The sequence below is a fragment of the Penicillium verhagenii genome, assembly GCF_028828195.1.
Source record: "Penicillium verhagenii strain IBT 33310 chromosome Unknown utg000008l_segment0_segment0, whole genome shotgun sequence".
NCBI lineage: Eukaryota > Fungi > Ascomycota > Eurotiomycetes > Eurotiales > Aspergillaceae > Penicillium > Penicillium verhagenii.
In genome coordinates, this window is record NW_026643172.1 from 921,842 (window position 1) to 939,972 (window position 18,131).

At 49.2% G+C, this 18,131-nt stretch overlaps 8 protein-coding genes across 8 annotated transcripts; 5 read left to right on the plus strand and 3 right to left on the minus strand.

The window, feature by feature from the left end:
* Positions 1 to 676: 676 nt before the first annotated feature.
* N7466_008323 (uncharacterized protein) lies at positions 677 to 1,883 on the minus strand (the record flags this gene model as incomplete). Its single annotated transcript, XM_057167712.1, has 2 exons — positions 677 to 1,397; positions 1,621 to 1,883. The coding sequence occupies 2 exons, from the start codon at positions 1,881 to 1,883 to the stop codon at positions 677 to 679; spliced, it is 984 nt and encodes a 327-aa protein (XP_057018343.1).
* Positions 1,884 to 3,233: 1,350 nt separating this feature from the next.
* Positions 3,234 to 4,969, plus strand: N7466_008324 (uncharacterized protein; the record flags this gene model as incomplete). The annotated part of the gene is made up of 4 exons (XM_057167713.1): positions 3,234 to 3,514; positions 3,574 to 3,713; positions 3,785 to 4,295; positions 4,342 to 4,969. The coding sequence occupies 4 exons, from the start codon at positions 3,234 to 3,236 to the stop codon at positions 4,967 to 4,969; spliced, it is 1,560 nt and encodes a 519-aa protein (XP_057018344.1).
* An 83-nt stretch (positions 4,970 to 5,052) lies between these two features.
* N7466_008325 (GNAT family N-acetyltransferase) lies at positions 5,053 to 5,726 on the minus strand (the record flags this gene model as incomplete). Its single annotated transcript, XM_057167714.1, has 3 exons — positions 5,053 to 5,270; positions 5,332 to 5,529; positions 5,600 to 5,726. The coding sequence occupies 3 exons, from the start codon at positions 5,724 to 5,726 to the stop codon at positions 5,053 to 5,055; spliced, it is 543 nt and encodes a 180-aa protein (XP_057018345.1).
* Positions 5,727 to 6,430: 704 nt separating this feature from the next.
* N7466_008326 (tRNA modification GTPase) lies at positions 6,431 to 8,379 on the plus strand (the record flags this gene model as incomplete). Its single annotated transcript, XM_057167715.1, has 3 exons — positions 6,431 to 6,706; positions 6,769 to 8,303; positions 8,361 to 8,379. 3 exons carry the CDS (start codon positions 6,431 to 6,433, stop codon positions 8,377 to 8,379), a joined length of 1,830 nt encoding a protein of 609 aa, XP_057018346.1.
* An 874-nt stretch (positions 8,380 to 9,253) lies between these two features.
* N7466_008327 (repressor protein) lies at positions 9,254 to 11,802 on the plus strand (the record flags this gene model as incomplete). Its single annotated transcript, XM_057167716.1, has 2 exons — positions 9,254 to 11,491; positions 11,548 to 11,802. 2 exons carry the CDS (start codon positions 9,254 to 9,256, stop codon positions 11,800 to 11,802), a joined length of 2,493 nt encoding a protein of 830 aa, XP_057018347.1.
* Positions 11,803 to 12,431: 629 nt separating this feature from the next.
* On the plus strand, positions 12,432 to 13,667 carry N7466_008328 (glycoside hydrolase family 16 protein; the record flags this gene model as incomplete). Its single annotated transcript, XM_057167717.1, has 2 exons — positions 12,432 to 12,814; positions 12,875 to 13,667. The coding sequence occupies 2 exons, from the start codon at positions 12,432 to 12,434 to the stop codon at positions 13,665 to 13,667; spliced, it is 1,176 nt and encodes a 391-aa protein (XP_057018348.1).
* Positions 13,668 to 14,832: 1,165 nt separating this feature from the next.
* N7466_008329 (glutathione S-transferase) lies at positions 14,833 to 15,831 on the plus strand (the record flags this gene model as incomplete). The annotated part of the gene is made up of 3 exons (XM_057167718.1): positions 14,833 to 14,873; positions 14,942 to 15,327; positions 15,476 to 15,831. 3 exons carry the CDS (start codon positions 14,833 to 14,835, stop codon positions 15,829 to 15,831), a joined length of 783 nt encoding a protein of 260 aa, XP_057018349.1.
* Positions 15,832 to 16,076: 245 nt separating this feature from the next.
* N7466_008330 (pyridoxal phosphate-dependent decarboxylase family protein) lies at positions 16,077 to 17,782 on the minus strand (the record flags this gene model as incomplete). The annotated part of the gene is made up of 2 exons (XM_057167719.1): positions 16,077 to 17,636; positions 17,738 to 17,782. 2 exons carry the CDS (start codon positions 17,780 to 17,782, stop codon positions 16,077 to 16,079), a joined length of 1,605 nt encoding a protein of 534 aa, XP_057018350.1.
* Positions 17,783 to 18,131: the final 349 nt, after the last annotated feature.

The window sequence follows — 18,131 nt, forward strand, 5'->3', positions numbered from 1 at the left end:
CGAATAGGATCGCATTTCCTTTTATAGAGGACAGATATGTGCATCGCTTTAAAAAGCATATACTTTGGCTGTAGTAAATTCTAATAACATGCAGAGTGGGTTGAAGATTTTGCTTTGACTGGCAGCGGCAGCATGAACACCCACGTTCCATGACCGCAATATGTAAGTGGCAAATGATGCAGTATGTGAAATGGCGATGTCTATGTTTGAAAATCTAGTAGCGTTTGGCAGTTAGCATTTTAGACCTACAGATCGAGTGGGCCAAAGCCCTAAGTGAATACATGAATTAAGGTTTGTTAATATTACGGTTTCGGTCAAGGCGCAGAACGTATCACATTTCACGTTCAACAGGCATAAAGCCTCGAACTTTGGCTAGGGCATTTTCTGAGGTTATTGAAAATCTAGTCTTTACTTACAGCTGATGTGACAAAACCCCAGAGCAAGAATATTTTGTATGAACATGATCAAGCACTTGAGGGTCATTAGCATTCCCTTCTAGATTTTCCTACCAATTTCCTCCATCGGGATTCGGGACCACAAAATTAGCGAAGGATGAGCTATGTATAGTCTCGTAACATTAAGCAATTTAACTCAACATTTGAAGATAAAGCTATTCGATCAAATTGCCAGATATAAATGGATGTAGATTTCTTTTTGCATTATAATTATGTCTGTATTACAGTAAGAATCCCAATATGAAGAAGCTCAGCCCCGACCATCCTCCACACCCAGTTGGTTTGGTCGCAGTATTGTACATCGAGGAGGTGGTAGCCGAAGTAGAGATAGATATGGAGGACGACGACGACGCAGCGGAGGCCCTATCACTGCTAGACGATACCGGAGTTGGCAACGGAGCAAAGGAGCCTTCAGTGTTAGAGGACGTGGTCACCACGCTAGACGGAGAGGACGCCTTGACAGGCGAGCTAGTCTCCGAATTTGAAGAAGTGGACTCGGAAGTCACCGACACCGTGGTGGTGGTATCAGTGGTTGAAACTGTGCTGGAAGTAGTCTCTGGCTGCGTCATCGCAACCGTCGTAGTCGCCGGCACCAGACCTCCAGTGAGCGGAGCCACAGCATATGGTGGATCGAACAGCCCGAAATTACCACATGCGTTGCAGGGTGAAGCCCAAGATTTGACGGTCTCCGGGGCCACGAGGATAGGGTCACACCGACCGTTGGGCGCTGCCGTCGCGATCACCGAAGGATCTTCTGACTGAGGACAGTCGGTACCGAGGTCATTCAATGTGAGTTGTCGCGTAGCTGAGTTGACGGTATCTATGGTCGAGACTTGATTCAGGTCGAGGGGGAACACTACACTTGTACCGGATGGCCCAGTGCGACCAGCAGTGTTGTAGCCATAGATTGTGTTGATGACCATGTAGACCGATGGTGAGGTGCTGTATGTGACGACAATTGTTAGTTCAATGAAAAGAGACAAGTATGGAATAGAGAAATTTCTCACAAGGTATAATCGAGATGCGAGTCAACATAAGTGGACGGATAAATGCGGTCTGGCTGATTTGTTGGCCAGTAGAAGAGGTTCACAGTTCCCACAGACCTTTTCAAACAGCATTAGCAAAATATTCCAAATAAGCTCGTTCGTGAGACCCGAAAACGTACATGCTGCAAGTGGTCGGGCATGGGTTTGGAGCTGCTGTGATGGTTGTTGGCACGATAATCGTATCAAAATTCGTATCTGTTGTCGTGACAGTAGCTGTATCCGTGACAGAATCCGTAGTAATATCCGTCGTAGTATTCGTGACAGTATCCGTGATTATCTTTGTGATTGTGTCTGTGATTGTGTCTGTGACAGTATCCATGATTATTTCTGTAGTCGTCGTAGTGTCTGTGATGGTGGAAACCTCCGTTGAGACTATTGACATTATGATGGTAGTGGTGACAGTGCTGTTGAAGCATCCAGTGGATACTGGTGTTGAGGTATTCATCGGCGAGTGCGTTGGAATACCAATAGTGCTGTCGATTGCAGTGTCACTATAATAGATGGAAGGAGTTGAAAAAGAGTTGATGTGTTCCGAAGTGCAGGTCGTCATCTGGCTGCTTGAAGGATGGTAGCTAGGGAAATATGGAGTTTGAATAGCTTCACTATGTCAGTCGCGACCCAATGGCTTTCTTTTTTTGGATAACTAACCAGGGTTTCGAATGCCTTCCGCCCAAGTGGCTAGCAAGCCGAGCGCTGCCCATAGTCGCAAAGTAGTAAACAACATGGCGACAGAATTTCCCACAAGCACAGAAAATAGGGCTGATACTATGCAGACATGCAACTGAAATTGAGCAACAAGCAGCAAAAAAGCAACAGCCAGACGCTTCTAAAGGTGATAAAGCAGCAAAATGCATTACGGAAGCGACGTAAACATTGATCATAGCAAGAACGACACTAACAACCTTGGCAGCTCGTCGTGTCAATGAGCTTTTAATATTTGATGCAGTCATTGTACCCAACACGATCGGCGTATTAACCTAGAGAGGTGAAGAGATGCGGTCTACTGGCCAAAAAGGGCAATGATTTGGAAAAACACCGGCCATTAATGTCTAAATCACAACCGAGAACGAGGATATACGAGAACGCCGGTTCCTGGATTAGGGTGGAGCAGGTTTTGGCAGATGCTTAAGCCGGTTTTTAACGTCACCGTCCGTGCGTGGGCCCTGCGACCCCTGCCGTTCGGCCCTGTCCGTGCGGTGGATTCCACTTGGCAGGGTGGCCCGTTGGTCTTTTGAGCTCCAATTGACAATGTCGATCTCATTGAATTAATGGACTCATTGGCTCGGACGGATTGAGCATGGCAGTGATGTGGCAGTTCAGACAAGAGCCTGCCGGTTTTTGTCGCCACACCAGCCACGTGGGATGTGATTTCTATTATTGCCCTACCCCAGGTAGCAGCTGGAGACTACATTTCATTTCTTCAAGGCCAATTTGATGCCTCAACTTGTACAGATACATTCGGTCGGTCTGCTCTTGAAGCTAATTGTCATGATCTCTTGGTCATTAAAATGTTCCGCGATTCGCAAAGCTGAACGTTCCTCGTCCGCCCTTGTTATATCGCCCAGTGAATATTTGTGACTCTCTACCGAAACCCATTGGATTGATGCTATGCCGAATGCTGATTGTGGAGTTTAGTGAGGGTAATGACGGTCCTTGGAGCAGCTTCTATCTCCAAGTTGGTACTCCGGAACAGTCCGTCCGAGTGCTTGTCTCGACAGCTTCCCCAGAGTCAATGGTTGTTTTGTCCGACTATGGTTGTTCGGATTCAGTGTTTTCCAATGCACCATCTGACTGCGCAGTCTCCAGAGGTACCTTGTTTAATGTGAACCAATCATCTTCCTGGGACGGATTGGGTCTCTTCGGTATCAACCAGAATGGTGTAGGTCTCGAGGCCAATCTTGGTTATTACCAAAGAGGAGAATTCGCCCTAGATACGATAGGGATCGGTCTCACTGGACCTACTTTGAAGAATCAGACTGTGGCCGGAATTGCAACACCCGAACCTTTTTATCTGTAAAGACCGCAATGATCTCCCTGTTTTGTCCATAGTTTACTGACCTAAGGACCAACAGTGGAATATTTGGCTTGAACTCTCAACCCGTGAACTTTACATCCCTGGGAAACTTCTCTTCATCCTCATTCATCACGACTCTTAAGGATGAAGGCACTATCCCAAGTCTGAGCTGGAGCTACACGGCTGGTGCCAAGTATCGTAAGCTTCCTCATCAGAACAAAACACTCACAGCGGACGATTTCTCTAATCTCAGGTTCGTGCCGAGGTAGGCTTGAAAGAAGTATATGGCCAACTTGTCTTCTCCGGTTATGACACATCCCGGTTCACTGCGAACTCGGTGTCGTTCACCATGGCCGATGACGTGACCCGCGACCTGGTTGTGTATCTACAGTCCATCAGCTATAGCGGATCAAGTTCTGCCACATTACTCTCCGAGCCAATTTTGATCTTCATTGACTCGACTGACCCCAACCTCTGGCTCCCGGAGAGTGTTTGTGAGGCGTTCGAAAATGCCTTTGGTCTCAGCCTCGACAGCGAGAGCGATCTATATCTTGTGAACGATACTCACCACACCGAATTGTTGAACTCGGACGCGCAGGTGACATTTCGGCTGTCCGATGTGGATAACGGTGGAGATGCAGTGACAATCACCCTTCCATATGATGCTTTTGCACTGACTGCCGAGGCTCCGCTGGTCGACAATAGCAGCTACTATTTCCCACTGAAACGCGCGGCCAACTCTACCCAGTATACATTGGGCCGAGCTTTCTTGCAAGAAGCGTGAGTGAAACATTTCCAATTCGAATGTATATGCTGACCTTCTCAGGTACCTCTCGGCTGATTACGAGCGAGGTGTCTTCAATGTGTCGGCATGCGCTTGGAATGAAAATGCTGAAGAAGACATCATCACAATCACGTCTAAAGATTCGGACTCCTCCACTTGCTCTGGAAACGCATGTACTTCCAGTGCTAGTGGCTCTAATAGCTCAGATAACTCTTCGTCACTCAGCCGCGGCGCTGTGGCTGGCATCGCGATTGCGGCGCTGGTCGGTGTAGCCATTCTTGCAGCTGTTCTCTTCTTTTTCATTCGCCGTCAGCACCAAAAGACAGCATACAGAGCGACATCACCGAGGCCCGGTATGTCTGAATACTTCGGTCCGATACACAATGACGCTTCTCTCGGCCCATCGCAGCCATCCGACCCATCAGACCCGTCTGCCCCACCAGCAACATTTTGGTCACCGGATGTGATATTTGGCGATGTAAGTGACAGTCATAATGGCGCGAGTAGCAGCAGTGGTGGGAATCACGAGCAAAGTGTTGAAGAGAATCATATGGAGCTAGACGCTCATGGTACACAAATTCAGCCAGTCTATCATGAGTTGGCCGGCAGTGAAGTTGAGAAAGCAACGCCAGGGCTACCACAGCAAGCGTCGAGTACGCCTTACGCATGAATATGAACACATTAATGTACTATTTCCAACTCATGTACACTTGTGAAGTCCGATCTAGGCATTCGGTATCCAAAGACCCGGTATTAAGCCTCCTTGAAAAACCGGGCCATTGAGGCGATATCCTCGCCAGGGTTGCTATAATCCACAAATCCATATTTGGCATACAAGGGCGCGCCATCCTTGCTAGCATCACCGTACGCACTGACCCCCTCAGAATCAGCCAAATCACACCCCCACTTGACCAGCATGGAGCCGCATCCTCGTCTTTGGTAGTCAGGATGTGTGGCGACAGTGTCCAGATCTAAGGTAAACCTTGTGGTCAGTGCAACTCATCGCATAAGATTTAGACGGGTGAGACATACAGTAATGCTTTCGACCGCCCATCACACGCCTCCGGTTCTCCTCTTCCATGAGGAAAAACGCTTCACACATTTCCCCTGGCATCTCTGCATGCCACGGCGGGTAACGTCGTCCCCGTTCCTCTGGCATTGACAAATCCCACTTTGCGTAAGCGGCTATCCGAGGTCGCCCATTCTCGTCTTTGTTCTCCGTGTCCACAACTTTGATGTATTTCTGAAATGGCTTATTGAGGATGTCATGCTGGTTGGCATTTTCCAGCCACTGCCGCACACCCGGGGGTGTTTGGGAAGACTTTTTGAAGCTCAGGGGCAGTGAATGCCGCGAACCACAGGCTGGTGAGAGCGACGTTGTCTTCCAGGGTCAATGATTCGAGCTTGAGTGAATTAGGGGAGGCCATTTTAAGAATTACTATGCTTGGCAGCTCTGTTGTTTGTGGGTGGACTTTAAAAAGAAGTACTGGTTGGTCCTGGCAAATGAGGCTCTATTTAAGTATTATGCGCCCACAAAAGTCCATCCTTTCAATGTAACCATACTCTGGATATGCCGCTGCTTATCATAAGCACAGCCTTCGAATTACGCGGCTGGGAGGCTTAAATTAGCAAGTTGATCTGATTGGTCATACATTAGTGCGGTATTCACTACATTCAATACGGAACTCTCACTGCCTCCACGATTTCTGGCCAATCAGTGACCGCCAATTCACTAATCTGTGCTGTTTAATTGTATAAATCTCTGCAATTAAGTAGGTGCGCCGCTCAATGACCAGCTGCCACTCTCTGCTGATAGTGGCATAGGGAGCAGGGTCGATGCCTGAGTCAATGAGATATGAAATCACTTTTGTAGTGAGCTCTATGGGGAGTCTATATTCTCTTACAGTGACTTCGGGTTTCTACCCGTCTCCAGTTGGTTAATCTCCTAGTCCTATCGATAAGGATTCACCTGATTGGCTACAGCCCATAAACTTCTGCCTAGATTATTGGGCTTCAAAGCTTGGCTTGTTCTTATCGGCCTTATCGGTGGTCGCAGGTCAAACTGCTTCTCTCCAGGCTGGATTCTGAGCAGACGCGACGCGATTATCATCTTAACATTTAACATTTACGCATGCAAGCATCTCGTCGTCGGGTCTTGCGTTGGGCTTCCTTTCGCCCAGCATGGAATCGAATTCCTGCAGCAGGCCTGCATGATCCTCTATGCTATCGCATGGAAATTCGACCATCTCTAGTTGAGCAGCAAGGCCTAAGGCTCAGCCGAAGCTTTACTTCCTCCTCGCCCAGCAAGTTTATGCTTGATGCCGACTCTACAATCTATGCTCTATCCACAGCCCCAGGTCGAGCTGCAATTGCAGTTGTTCGGGTCTCCGGCCCAGCATCTGTCTCGGTAGGGAAGCTATCCATCAGAGTAGCCAACCCGTTATACTGACCACAACTGTTCACGCACAGATATACAACGCATTATGTCCGGAAACATCCCTCCCGAAGCCGCGTCGCGCAGCCCTACGTACTCTCTACGATCCATCCCAACCACCGTCCACAAACACGGTCCTGGATGCCGGCGCTCTCGTCCTCTATTTCCCCGCGCCGAAAACCGTCACAGGGGAGGAAATCATGGAATTTCACATCCACGGAGGTCCGGCAATTGTCAAGGCGGTTCTTGCAGCCATTGCACGTACCAACAAGACAGATGCTGTTGTGCGGTATGCCGAACCGGGCGAGTTCACACGTCGCGCATTCATGAACGACCGACTCGGTCTGCCACAGATCGAAGCTTTAGGTGACACCCTATCGGCGGATACAGAGCAACAGCGACGGCTGGCAGTACGGGGCTCTAGTGATGCACTGCTGAAGCGATACGAACTCTGGCGACAGCAGTTGCTATATGCGCGCGGTGAGCTAGAGGCTCTAATCGACTTTTCAGAGGATCAACATTTTGATGAGTCGACGGAAGAATTAGTCTCCTCTGTGGCTACGCAAATCCAGGCTCTACAAGTTCAGATTGGCTTTCACATTCAGAATGCCTCAAAGGGTGAGCTGCTCCGCAATGGCATCCGAGTCGCCCTTTTGGGTGCGCCAAATGCGGGCAAGAGCTCGCTTTTGAACCGCGTTGTTGGAAAAGAGGCAGCGATCGTCAGCACCGAGGAGGGTACGACTCGCGATATTGTGGATGTCGGTGTGGATCTAGGCGGCTGGTATTGTAAGCTCGGGGATATGGCCGGCATTCGTGCTGAGACAAAAGGATCTGGATCTAGCGGATCCATTTTCATTGGTTCGGTTGAAAAAGAAGGCATCCGGCGGGCAAGGGCAAGAGCGTTAGAGTCGGATGTTGTCATTGTGGTTCTCTCGCTCGAAGATACCGCAAATGGTGCCCATCTATCCGTAGAACCCGAGGTTCTTGCGGCGGTGAATGACTGCGTAGAGGCCGAGAAATGCCTCATCGTCGTCGTCAACAAGTGTGACAAGCTTTCCTCTTGGAGAAGCGATGGTATTCTACCGCGCGAATTGTCGGATATTATTCATGACATCTTCCCAGCCGTTCCAACAAATCGCATCTTCTCTATGTCTTGCGATGAGGCACAGAACGCATCCTCTTCTCTGACTCAGGTCGATCCTGGCCGGCTCCAAGGATTCTTGAAAGGTCTGATCTCGACTTTTGAACAGATCGCTTCCCCATTGGGCAGTGAAGAAGGCAGTCCTCAATACGACATCTCCTACTGGGAAGATTCATTGGGTGTTACTCATCGACAGAGCTCTAATCTACAGAAATGCCGTGAGCACCTTGACGACTTCCTCTCGCAGGCTTCTCCCACTCCCACTGAGGCCGACCCTTGTTTTGGCATCATTCCTGACTCTGTCGAAGTCGACATCGACATAGTTACAGCTGCTGAACATCTACGCTCTGCGGCGGACATGTTAGCCAGGATCACTGGAAAGGGCGAGAGCGGCGATGTAGAAGATGTTTTGGGTGTGGTTTTTGAGAAGTGAGTCTTGATACCGGTTTCTGCAATTTTTATCAGCGAATTACTAACGCGTTTTAGGTTCTGTGTCGGTAAGTAGGTCGACTTGGTCCGTCTCTTCAATGTTGATCTTGGCGAACTACTTGTACAATAAACAAATACATACTAATATCAAGAGAAAATAACAATTCGATTCAAATTCAAGAAGCCAAGTGCACTACACCATCCGGCTAAATTTTCGCCTGAAGGCCTGCCGCCTGTGCAATGCCTCTCGGGAAATCCGGGGGTTTCTGCATATTCTTGCATAAAATCCGGCATGTGGACGCAATGCTACACAAATGGCCATCGACTACGTATGATTAGACAAGACATTTAGGCGAGCCGCATAACTGGAAGATAAAACATTTGAAGAACAGGTTACAATGGTGATGATTACTAGTGAGTGTAGCGGCATGGTGTTTTAGTATGCGGGTTTCACTTTCCAAAGCTCTTCAGTCCAGGAGTCCTCTCTACTGTCACACACATAACCCCACAATAGGACCCCACACGGTCAATATCCCATTTAACCGATTCCCAATTAAAATCTTTAAAAATTGTAGCTCTTCAAGTCGGTACTCCCCCCGGTGAGGCCTATGGTTAAGGCTTTTGCCGTATAGCAAATCAGATGACGCGATAAGATAAGTTCGCCCCACAGCTTTTGGCTCGCGGTTGTAACTTTGTGCCTCATCCGGCATCCGGGGAAAAAAGAGTCCTGCTTTCTCCAGATTGCGTTTTTCTCCGATTTCTATTTCCTTTCGCCTTTATTTCAGCTTGTCAGAACTTACTGGATTCATTGCTGGACCTTGATGCGACACCCACTCTGTATACGTCGTGCTCGATCATGGCCCTCGCGCCCTCGGCCTAGCTAAGTAATTTCTATCCGCCCTCGCTACTTGGCCCATCCGCCGCTTCCCCTCGATATCCGATTGCCCACCATGTTAGACTGGCAAACCCGTATCCGTGACCCCGTCGAGCCCGAATCCCCTTCAACTCCCTCGGAATCGACCCGAGCGTCTTCCGCCCACCCTATGCATCCCCCCGAGACCACCGCCGCACCCCGCACTTTCGATTCCGATGCATCCTTGGTGTTGGTGGGCATTCGCGGCTGTGGAAAGCGGTCCCTCGGCTTTGTCGCAGCCACTGCTCTCAAGCGACGCTTTATAACCGAAGACCATTACTTCAAGGAAGTAACAGGAGTCACGCGACACGAGTATCTCAAGAGCAATGGCAGTCAGGAGTTTCAGCGTCGAGACATTGAGGTGTTGAAAAAAATGCTGGATAATCACAAGACTGGATGTGTCGTAGAGTGTGGATTAGGAAGTCTTACTCGTCCGGTCCAGGACCATTTGCGTCGCATTTCTCAGATCTGTCCAGTGGTGCATATTCTGCGGGATATCGACTGCATACAGCAGCTTCTGGGGCTGGAAGATCAATCTATACGACTACTACGAGAAGGAGACCCATCACATCGCACGTGCTCCAACTTCGAATTCTACAACCTGGAAGACCGCACACGCTTTGTTGCTGACGATGGAAGCCCTGACCCCCGATCTGCTGCTTATTCTTTCAAACTGCAAGAAGTCAAGGAAGATCTGACCCGCTTTGTCCGCTTTGTCACCGGAGTTGATGTGAATCAATCCAGCTACGACTCGCCGTTTGTTTTGCTAGAGACTCCTCCGGAGCTTCGCTCCTTCACCCACGCTATCCTTGTTCGATCCTCCGACTTAACTGACGACAATGTCAATCTTCAAGAACTGGAGTCTGGGGGAGATGCAATTGAGCTGTCTGTCGATCGCTGGGGCCCTGATATGGCCGCTGTGATCAGTCAACAAGTGGCAGTTTTACGTCGCAATTCCCGAACACCCATTATCCTCTCCGTCGATATGACATCAGCTGGGCTTGGTCGACGAGACCAATCTACCACATCTTATTTCGACATTTTGGAACAGGGCTTGCGCTTGGCAGTGGAATATTTGGTTGTGGACCTTGGACAAAATCGAGCCCAGCTCGCGCAGGTCGTTCGCGCTCGGGGAAACACCAAGATCATCGGTCAACATATCTTTGAAGCGACCTCCCGTGTCAAATGGACGGACGATGGCTGCGTGACTCTATACAATGAAGCTGAGAAACTCGGTTGTCAAATCGTCCGCCTACTTCGTGTCGCAACAAACCGTGATGACAATACGACTGTTTTGGAGTTCACTACCAAAGTCCGCGCCTTGCCGGGAGATCATGCGCCCTTGATCGCGTATAATATTGGACGACTTGGACGGACATCTCAGGTGTTCAATTCGATTCTGACCAATGTCACTCATCCGGCCATCACCCGTACAACTGAAAATGAGCGCGATCCTATCATCACATCTCGCGACGCTGTCAAGGCTCTCTTCCAGAGCTACGTCCTTGATCCATTGAAGTTTTGCATTCTCGGCTCCAGCGTATCCTACAGCCTGTCCCCCTTCATGCACAACGGAGCCCACCAACATTCGGGTATGAGCCATACTTACCGCATTCCCGATTCTCCTTCTCTTGAAATCCTGGATGAACTGCGCCGCGATCCTGATTTCGGAGGATCCAGTGTTGTTCAACCATGGCGTGTGGAACTTTACCATAAACTTGCAGCCAAGAGTCGACATGCTGAGGCAATTGGTGCCATCAACACCATCATGCCCCTGCGTGGTCCTTCAGAAGGAGGGATGTACTCACTTCAGGAGCAAGCCAGCCGACGCAACCAGGCAGGTCCGGTGCTCGGTTGGTACGGTGAGAATACGGATTGGGTAGGCATTATGACCTGTATCAACCGTCACCTTTCACCACGCAATGCTATCAGCGCGAAGACAACGGGTCTGGTAATTGGTGCTGGTGGTATGGCCCGTTCCGCCATCTATGCTATGCTCCGTATGGGCTGTCGCAAAATCTTCATCTACAACCGAACCCTGTCCCGAGCAGAAGAGGTGGCTCGTCACTTCAATTCATGGGCATCCTCTCAGGTGGACTCAGTAGAGGTGGTGCGAGTCTTGCGGTCAACACAGGACGATTGGCCCGACGATTCCAACCCGCCAAGTCTCATCGCATCCTGTGTACCGGCCGACCCAGATCAGGATGAGGCTCCTGCCAACTTTGAGATGCCCCTGCAGTGGCTTGGCAGTCCCACTGGGGGTGTAGTTGTAGAGGTGAGTTCTCTTATCCACTCTTATTTTCCCTTTCTCCCATACTGACTCGTTGTTAGCTTGCCTATAAACCTCTAGATACACCATTGTTGAAACAGATACGTCGGATCCGAACAGACACGGGCCGGTCCTGGGTCTTATCCGATGGACTAGAGAATGTCATTGAACAGGGTATTGCGCAGTGGGAGTTGATGACCGGCCGCAAAGCCCCTCGACGGTTAATGACCCTGGAGGTCCTCCGAAACTACGAGGGAGAGAGCGGCAAATTTGACGAGAAGACGATTCAGGCCCGGCTGGACGGCGTTTGTTCGTAGACTGGCCCAGGAAAATGCGATTATTTCGGGTTGCATATAACCTTGGGAACAACCCTTTTTGGTTAACGATTTGTATTTAATACTAGCTCCAATGGCAACAATTTTGGAACATTACACATGATAGAGTCACTGGTTGTAGCCTCTAGTACCTACTTGGAATCGTACACAGTGGAGTATTGCAAATTGTTCACGTTTTCAGACCTAATGTCGTTTCCGTTCTCGGCATTGTGTATAGATTTACAGTTGACGTCAATCCCCACATTCCTGAGCCATGTGTAGTAGATTTGCTTACTTTGCGTAATGCACTACTTCTCCTATATCAAGGCACGTCATGCCACAATTGGACTCGGAATTGCAATTAAAGTTGATGGATCCACGGTCAAGGCCCGCATCCATCCTTGGTGATCGGCGCGTAACAACTAGACTTATCCAGGTACATTCCACAGCCATGACGGCATAAACACTGAAAACTTTCTTTTTCATGTCGGATCCAGTCAAGATGACTTAGGGATTCCATCTGAGAGACTTACTACATCTCTCTTGAATCTCCCATACCAAGATTATACCTGGTATATCTTCAATATCATCATCGCTTTCATCCATACTCATTCGTTAGGTAACTCGCCAACATGGATGAAGCAAACATACACCTAAGCCGATATGGAGCTTTCCCCTCCATGACTCCGAAATTTGACTCACCGGATGTGTTCAACACTCCAGAGGTGCCAGCCGTGCCAGTTTTGAGCAAGCCGTTTGAGCCAAAACAACAAATTCACTCGTGGTATGATCCTAGGGGTTGGTCTAGATTTAAGAGAACGTTGGTGCTTTCTGGGGTTGGTATCATTGTACTCATTATCGCTGTTATTGTCGGTACTATCTATGGCATCAAGGCAAACCGATACCCCAAATATACGCCGTTGAACTACCGGCTAGTGGATAAATACGAAGGCGAATCCTTCTTCGACAATTTCCGTTATTTCACCGATGAAGATCCGACGCATGGATTTGTGGTGTAAGTTGTCAGACTCTTCCTCTTTTAGTACTTTTGAATTTTACTAACAAACGTCACTAGATACGTGAACCAGCAAACAGCACAAGACCTCAACCTCACGTACGCGACAGAGACATCCGCAGTCCTGCGCGTCGACTCATTAACACCAAACGCTCTTGCAGGCCGTAACTCCGTGCGGGTAGAGTCCACATCAACATACGACAACGGGCTCTTTATCTTCGACATCATTCACACCCCATATGGCTGCGGAACATGGCCCGCCCTCTGGCTAACGGACGGATACAACTGGCCCAACAACGGTGAGATCGACATCTTAGAAACAACCAATGAAGGCTCTCACGGCAACGATATCACCCTGCACACGACAGGCGGCTGCAGCATGGATGTCAAGCGCAAACACACCGGATACTCTGTCTTTTCTAACTGCGACACCTCTAACGGGAATGCTGGATGTGGTGTGGTCGGAGATCCGATCACCTACGGCGAAGCCTTCAATGCGATTGGGGGCGGAGTATATGCTCTTGAACTCCGAGATGATGGCGTCCGTGCCTGGTTCTTTCCCCGGAATTCCATCCCAGGGGATATCGCGGATCCTTTGCAGATGCCTGATCCGTCGACGTGGGGAACTGCGTTGGCAGACTTCCCTGGAACGGAGTGCAATATTGCGTCGCATTTCCGGAATCAGAGTATTATTGCCAATATTGATCTTTGTGGGGAGCTGGGAGCTCAGCCTCAGTTTTATGAGAAGATGTATAAATGTCCTGGGACTTGCCCAGATTTTGTTGCTAATAACCCATCTAGCTTTGAGGAGGCTTATTGGGAGTTTGCTAGTTTTTCAGTTTACCAAGCTTGAGTTGAGATTTTGGCTTTATGCTAGTCATTGCTTTTTGATATGTTATAAATTTGCTTTGACGATGATGTTTGGATCTACTGCTGGGTACACGTTACACGTACCTGTTGGTTTAAATAGCCACAAATGGCAAGGGTGCACAATCCCAATATTGTATTCCTAATTTCGAATATCAATACCTCTTTATTCAATACCAATCGTCCTCCCAATGGCAAGGCACCTGTTAAGCTGGCATCAAATATTGATCTGAGAAAGATGACGAAGGTCGAATTGAAACAACCGCAGCAGATAATTGAGTAGATAATCAAAGACCGAAAAGGGCATGGTTCGAAAGAGAAACATCCTAATACCGACAAAGGTTCGCCATAATGCGAAAGATGTTCAATCCACGTTCGGGCCCCACGGCGTGAAGCCTTGCTACCAGAGATAACAGGCAGCAAACGCATCCGCAGGAGTCAGGACCGCAGGTTAGAGCGCCAAGACAAACAGGATTTGCACCGTAAGCTTTTCTTCTCAAAGGGTCATTCGAATTAATCAGTGGATCTGCGCCTAGGCCCAGTAAAAGCTAACTAAAATGGTTGAAAACAGCAAACCCCAACAAATTCCGTGCTTCACATGAACGATCTGCAGATCTCGGCGCTTTAACCTTATCCAAGAACTACCGCGGTATGGGCCAGGGTCAAGTCTTTTTTTACTCGCCGCCTTTCATACCGCCCAGTAAAATAATGTCCCAATCGCGTACCGTATACATTAGTAGCTCTTAAGCTCAAAGTACTATTTTCACTTATTGCTAGGCTGCGGTCCAAAAAAAATATAGCGGGCGTGTATAAGCTTCTACAAGATGGGCATGCGTGGTACTAGGAATGGCTTTGGGGATGGTGACTCGATGTATGTAATGTAGTATCGCAGTCTACTTTTGAAACAAAACATGGAATTTACCGGTAACTTATTTCCTGCCAGTCTAAACCTGATAAGCGGCCCCAGCAACGTATCGCACGTATCGCTGCAGAAAACGTGCCTCGGCCATTGACATCATTCACTCCAACTTGCAAGAAAAAGGATATAAGTCCGACAAACACCCACTTTTTCCCGTTATCAACACCCATCATTGTGATCGGCCATTAACGATAACTGTTCGAAAAAAATAATTATCGCATTTCCCGTCAAAATGGCAGACAACAACCAAGGCTGCAAAATCACCCTATACTGGTAAGCTATACCATACCGCCACAAGCTTCACAACAGAACCCGAACTAATACAAGAATCCATCGCACAGGCTCGAACAATCCCGAAGCCACCGCATTCTCTGGCTGCTAGAGGAACTGGGGCTAAAGTACGACCTCAAGACCTTCAAGCGCCGCGCCGATAAGCTCGCGCCCGCCGAGCTGAAGAAGGTCCACCCACTAGGCAAATCGCCCGTCATCACAATCGAGACACCCGGATCTGAGAAGCCCATGGTCCTAGCCGAATCGGGCCCCATCGCAGAATATCTATGCGACCACTTCGGCAAGGCCAAGCCTTCCCTGGTTCCTGCGCGCTATGCTGCCGGCAAGGAGGGACAAGTCGGTGGTGAGACGGAGGAGTTCATGCGCTACCGCTATTTCATGCACTACGTCGAGGGAAGTCTGATGCCGTTCCTGGTCATGAGCCTTGTGAATGATAGTAAGTGTCCCCTGTCAAGAGGGAATCGATGGGCGGATGTATCATGTATCACATGTATACATCGTGCGCCACCCCCTCCCGCACAGCCCCTGAAATACAAACAAAGTAAAGAGCTTGTGTAAACGGAACAAAAAACTAACTCCGTCAGCCATCCGCAAATCGCCGCCATTCTTCGTCCGCCCGATTACCGGCCTCGTCGCTTCGCAGGTTGAGGCATCTTTCTTGAACCGCAATATCGAAGGAAATCTTGATTTCTTGGAGGATCAGCTGAAGACTGCGCCTGAGGGCGGTCCGTGGATTTGTGGAAAGGATCTGACTACTGCGGATATTTTGCTGAGTTTCCCGGCTATCGCTGCCAATGGGCGCGTGCTGCAGGATAAGGAGAAGCGGGAGAAGTACCCTCTCCTTGCTTCTTATGCGCAGCGCTTGCAGGAGGTTGAGGGGTATAAGAGGGCTGTGAAGAAGATTGAGGAGGTCGAGGGCAAGTTCTCTGCCTCTATGTGATTTTGTGATTTATGATACCTTTTTATATGGGTTGGGAATTCTTTTTGGCACTTTATGAATGCTTGTGTTAATGCTGATGATGTATTTTGGTCTTTTTTCTATTCCAATCTACATCTCGAATAATGAATATTGACAGATATCTGTAAAGTGTATATACATGGTAATGATAACAAAAAGCTCAACAAAAAGATATCGTTGATAATCATTCATAATCGTTCAAGTATGGTAACCGTGGCCATGCTCAATTAGCAAGGCGGTAAACCGTCAGCCTTCAAACTCTCAATTATTCCCGGGCCGGTCTCCTCAATGGCAGAGATAAGGGAGTCAACCGTCTCCTTGCTGGTCATGACGTTCACGACACAGCGGAAGAACTTGCCATTTCCTACTGCATCCTCATCTCCACTGGGTGGTGCGAAATCGACCATGAAGCCCTTAGGAACGATAGCATGGGTGATTTTCTCGGTGACCTTGCTATTATCCTTGCCACGCTGGGTCTCGTTTGACACAGAACCACGCGGGTGCACGAATTGCTTGCCAGGGGCATAGTAGAAGCAGACTTGCAAGCAGGGAGGCGCATTTTCGCTCACCAGGATAAAGTTCGGGTTTTTCTCCACAAGCGTGGCGAGGTAAGCAGCCACCTCACATGCAGAATCAATTTGTTGCGCGTATCCCTCACTACCATAGTACGTCCAACCCAGGAACAGTTTCAATGAATCAGCACGGCGACCACATTGGAGCGTCAGGTCAGCGAGATCCCACACTTCCGGTGAGTCAACCTCGATCTCTGATTCGTGGACATCGCCATTCGTCTTCTCTTCTGTATCTTCGTTGTGGAAAAGATAGCCCGCAGGGAGGGTGTTGGCACGGTGGAACTGGCGCATATCCGAAGCCAGCAGGAACGAGCAAGTGACCGGGGCGCCGAGCATCTTGTGTGGGTTGATGGCAATACTATCCGCCTTCTCTGAACCAGCAAGCTTGTGAATCTGTCGCTGAGAGAAGACAAAAGAACCACCCCAGGATCCGTCAATGTGGAACCACAGGTTGTACTTTTTGCAAATGGCCGCAATCTCGTTAAAAGGGTCGAAGGAGCCCATCACCGTTGTTCCGGCGGTGGCGTTCACATAGAACGGCGTGCGGCCCTCACCGTGGGCTTTCTGAACCAGCTTTTCCAACTCCGATGGGATCATCCGCCCCTGCTTGTCAATGGGGACTGGCCAAACAGCACTGCTACCAAAGCCCAGCATCTGCGCCGCCTTCTCAACACTGTAATGACCGTGTGCGCTTGTGAACAGCACAAATCGGTACCCGCCGTTACCCTCCTTCTTTGTCTCAGGGTACAGGTTGTTACGCGCAATGACAATGGAAGTGGTGTTTGAAGCCGAACCACCCTGCACCGAGATTCCGCCTGCTCGCGGGCCATTGAGGCCAAAGAGGTTCGCTAGCCGCTGACCTGTGTACTTCTCGATGACGGTCAAGGCAGGCGAGACCTGATAGACATGGACATTGGTGTTCAAAGTTGCGAGAATGAGCTCCGCGGCCACACCGGGAGCATTGGTGGACGCATACAGCTTGTCCAGGAAGCCCTGGTGCCAGGTGTTGACTGAGTACTGGAGGACCTTTTGCAAGACCTCAATGAGGCCCTCTTGACGCCTGCCTTGCTCTGGGATCTCCAACTGCAGGATATCGCGTAGTACCTCGGGCTTCTTGTATTCTACTAGCGAGCTTCCCGTCGCTCCATTGGCTCCGATGTTTTGGTCTGCGGATCTGATAAACGGGATCAAGAGGTCTTCGACGGCTTTGAGAAGCTGTATTTGAGCACAGTCAGCATATGAAACACTCTCATATTCTACCAAATCTATACTCAGGGACACGCGAAGATATGCAGCAACTATATCGAGTGACTCACGTTTTGCACCTCATCAGCGCGGGAGAATGGCGGGAGGTCCGACATCGCAATATGCTCCAGTCGATAAATATCAACAAAGAAAGTTGTGTGAGCAGAAATGCATGGAAATCACGAAAATCGCTAACAAACGCGAAAAGCAATGACAATTAGTGGCGCAACGATCACGCCTTTTTTTTCTCCACGCCAAAATAAAAAGAAAAAAAAAGACAAAAAAAGGTTCCTCATCGTATACCGCTTCCGCAAATGGCGAAATCGCAGGCTGACGTCATCCGAGGAAACCCCTGGTCCCCTCCAAAGCGCTGATCACCATTCATCATCTACTATCTACTAGCGAGATGATTTATAGGTGTGAGATGACTGAAATTGGGCTGTTTGACTGAAGGAATTGGCATTC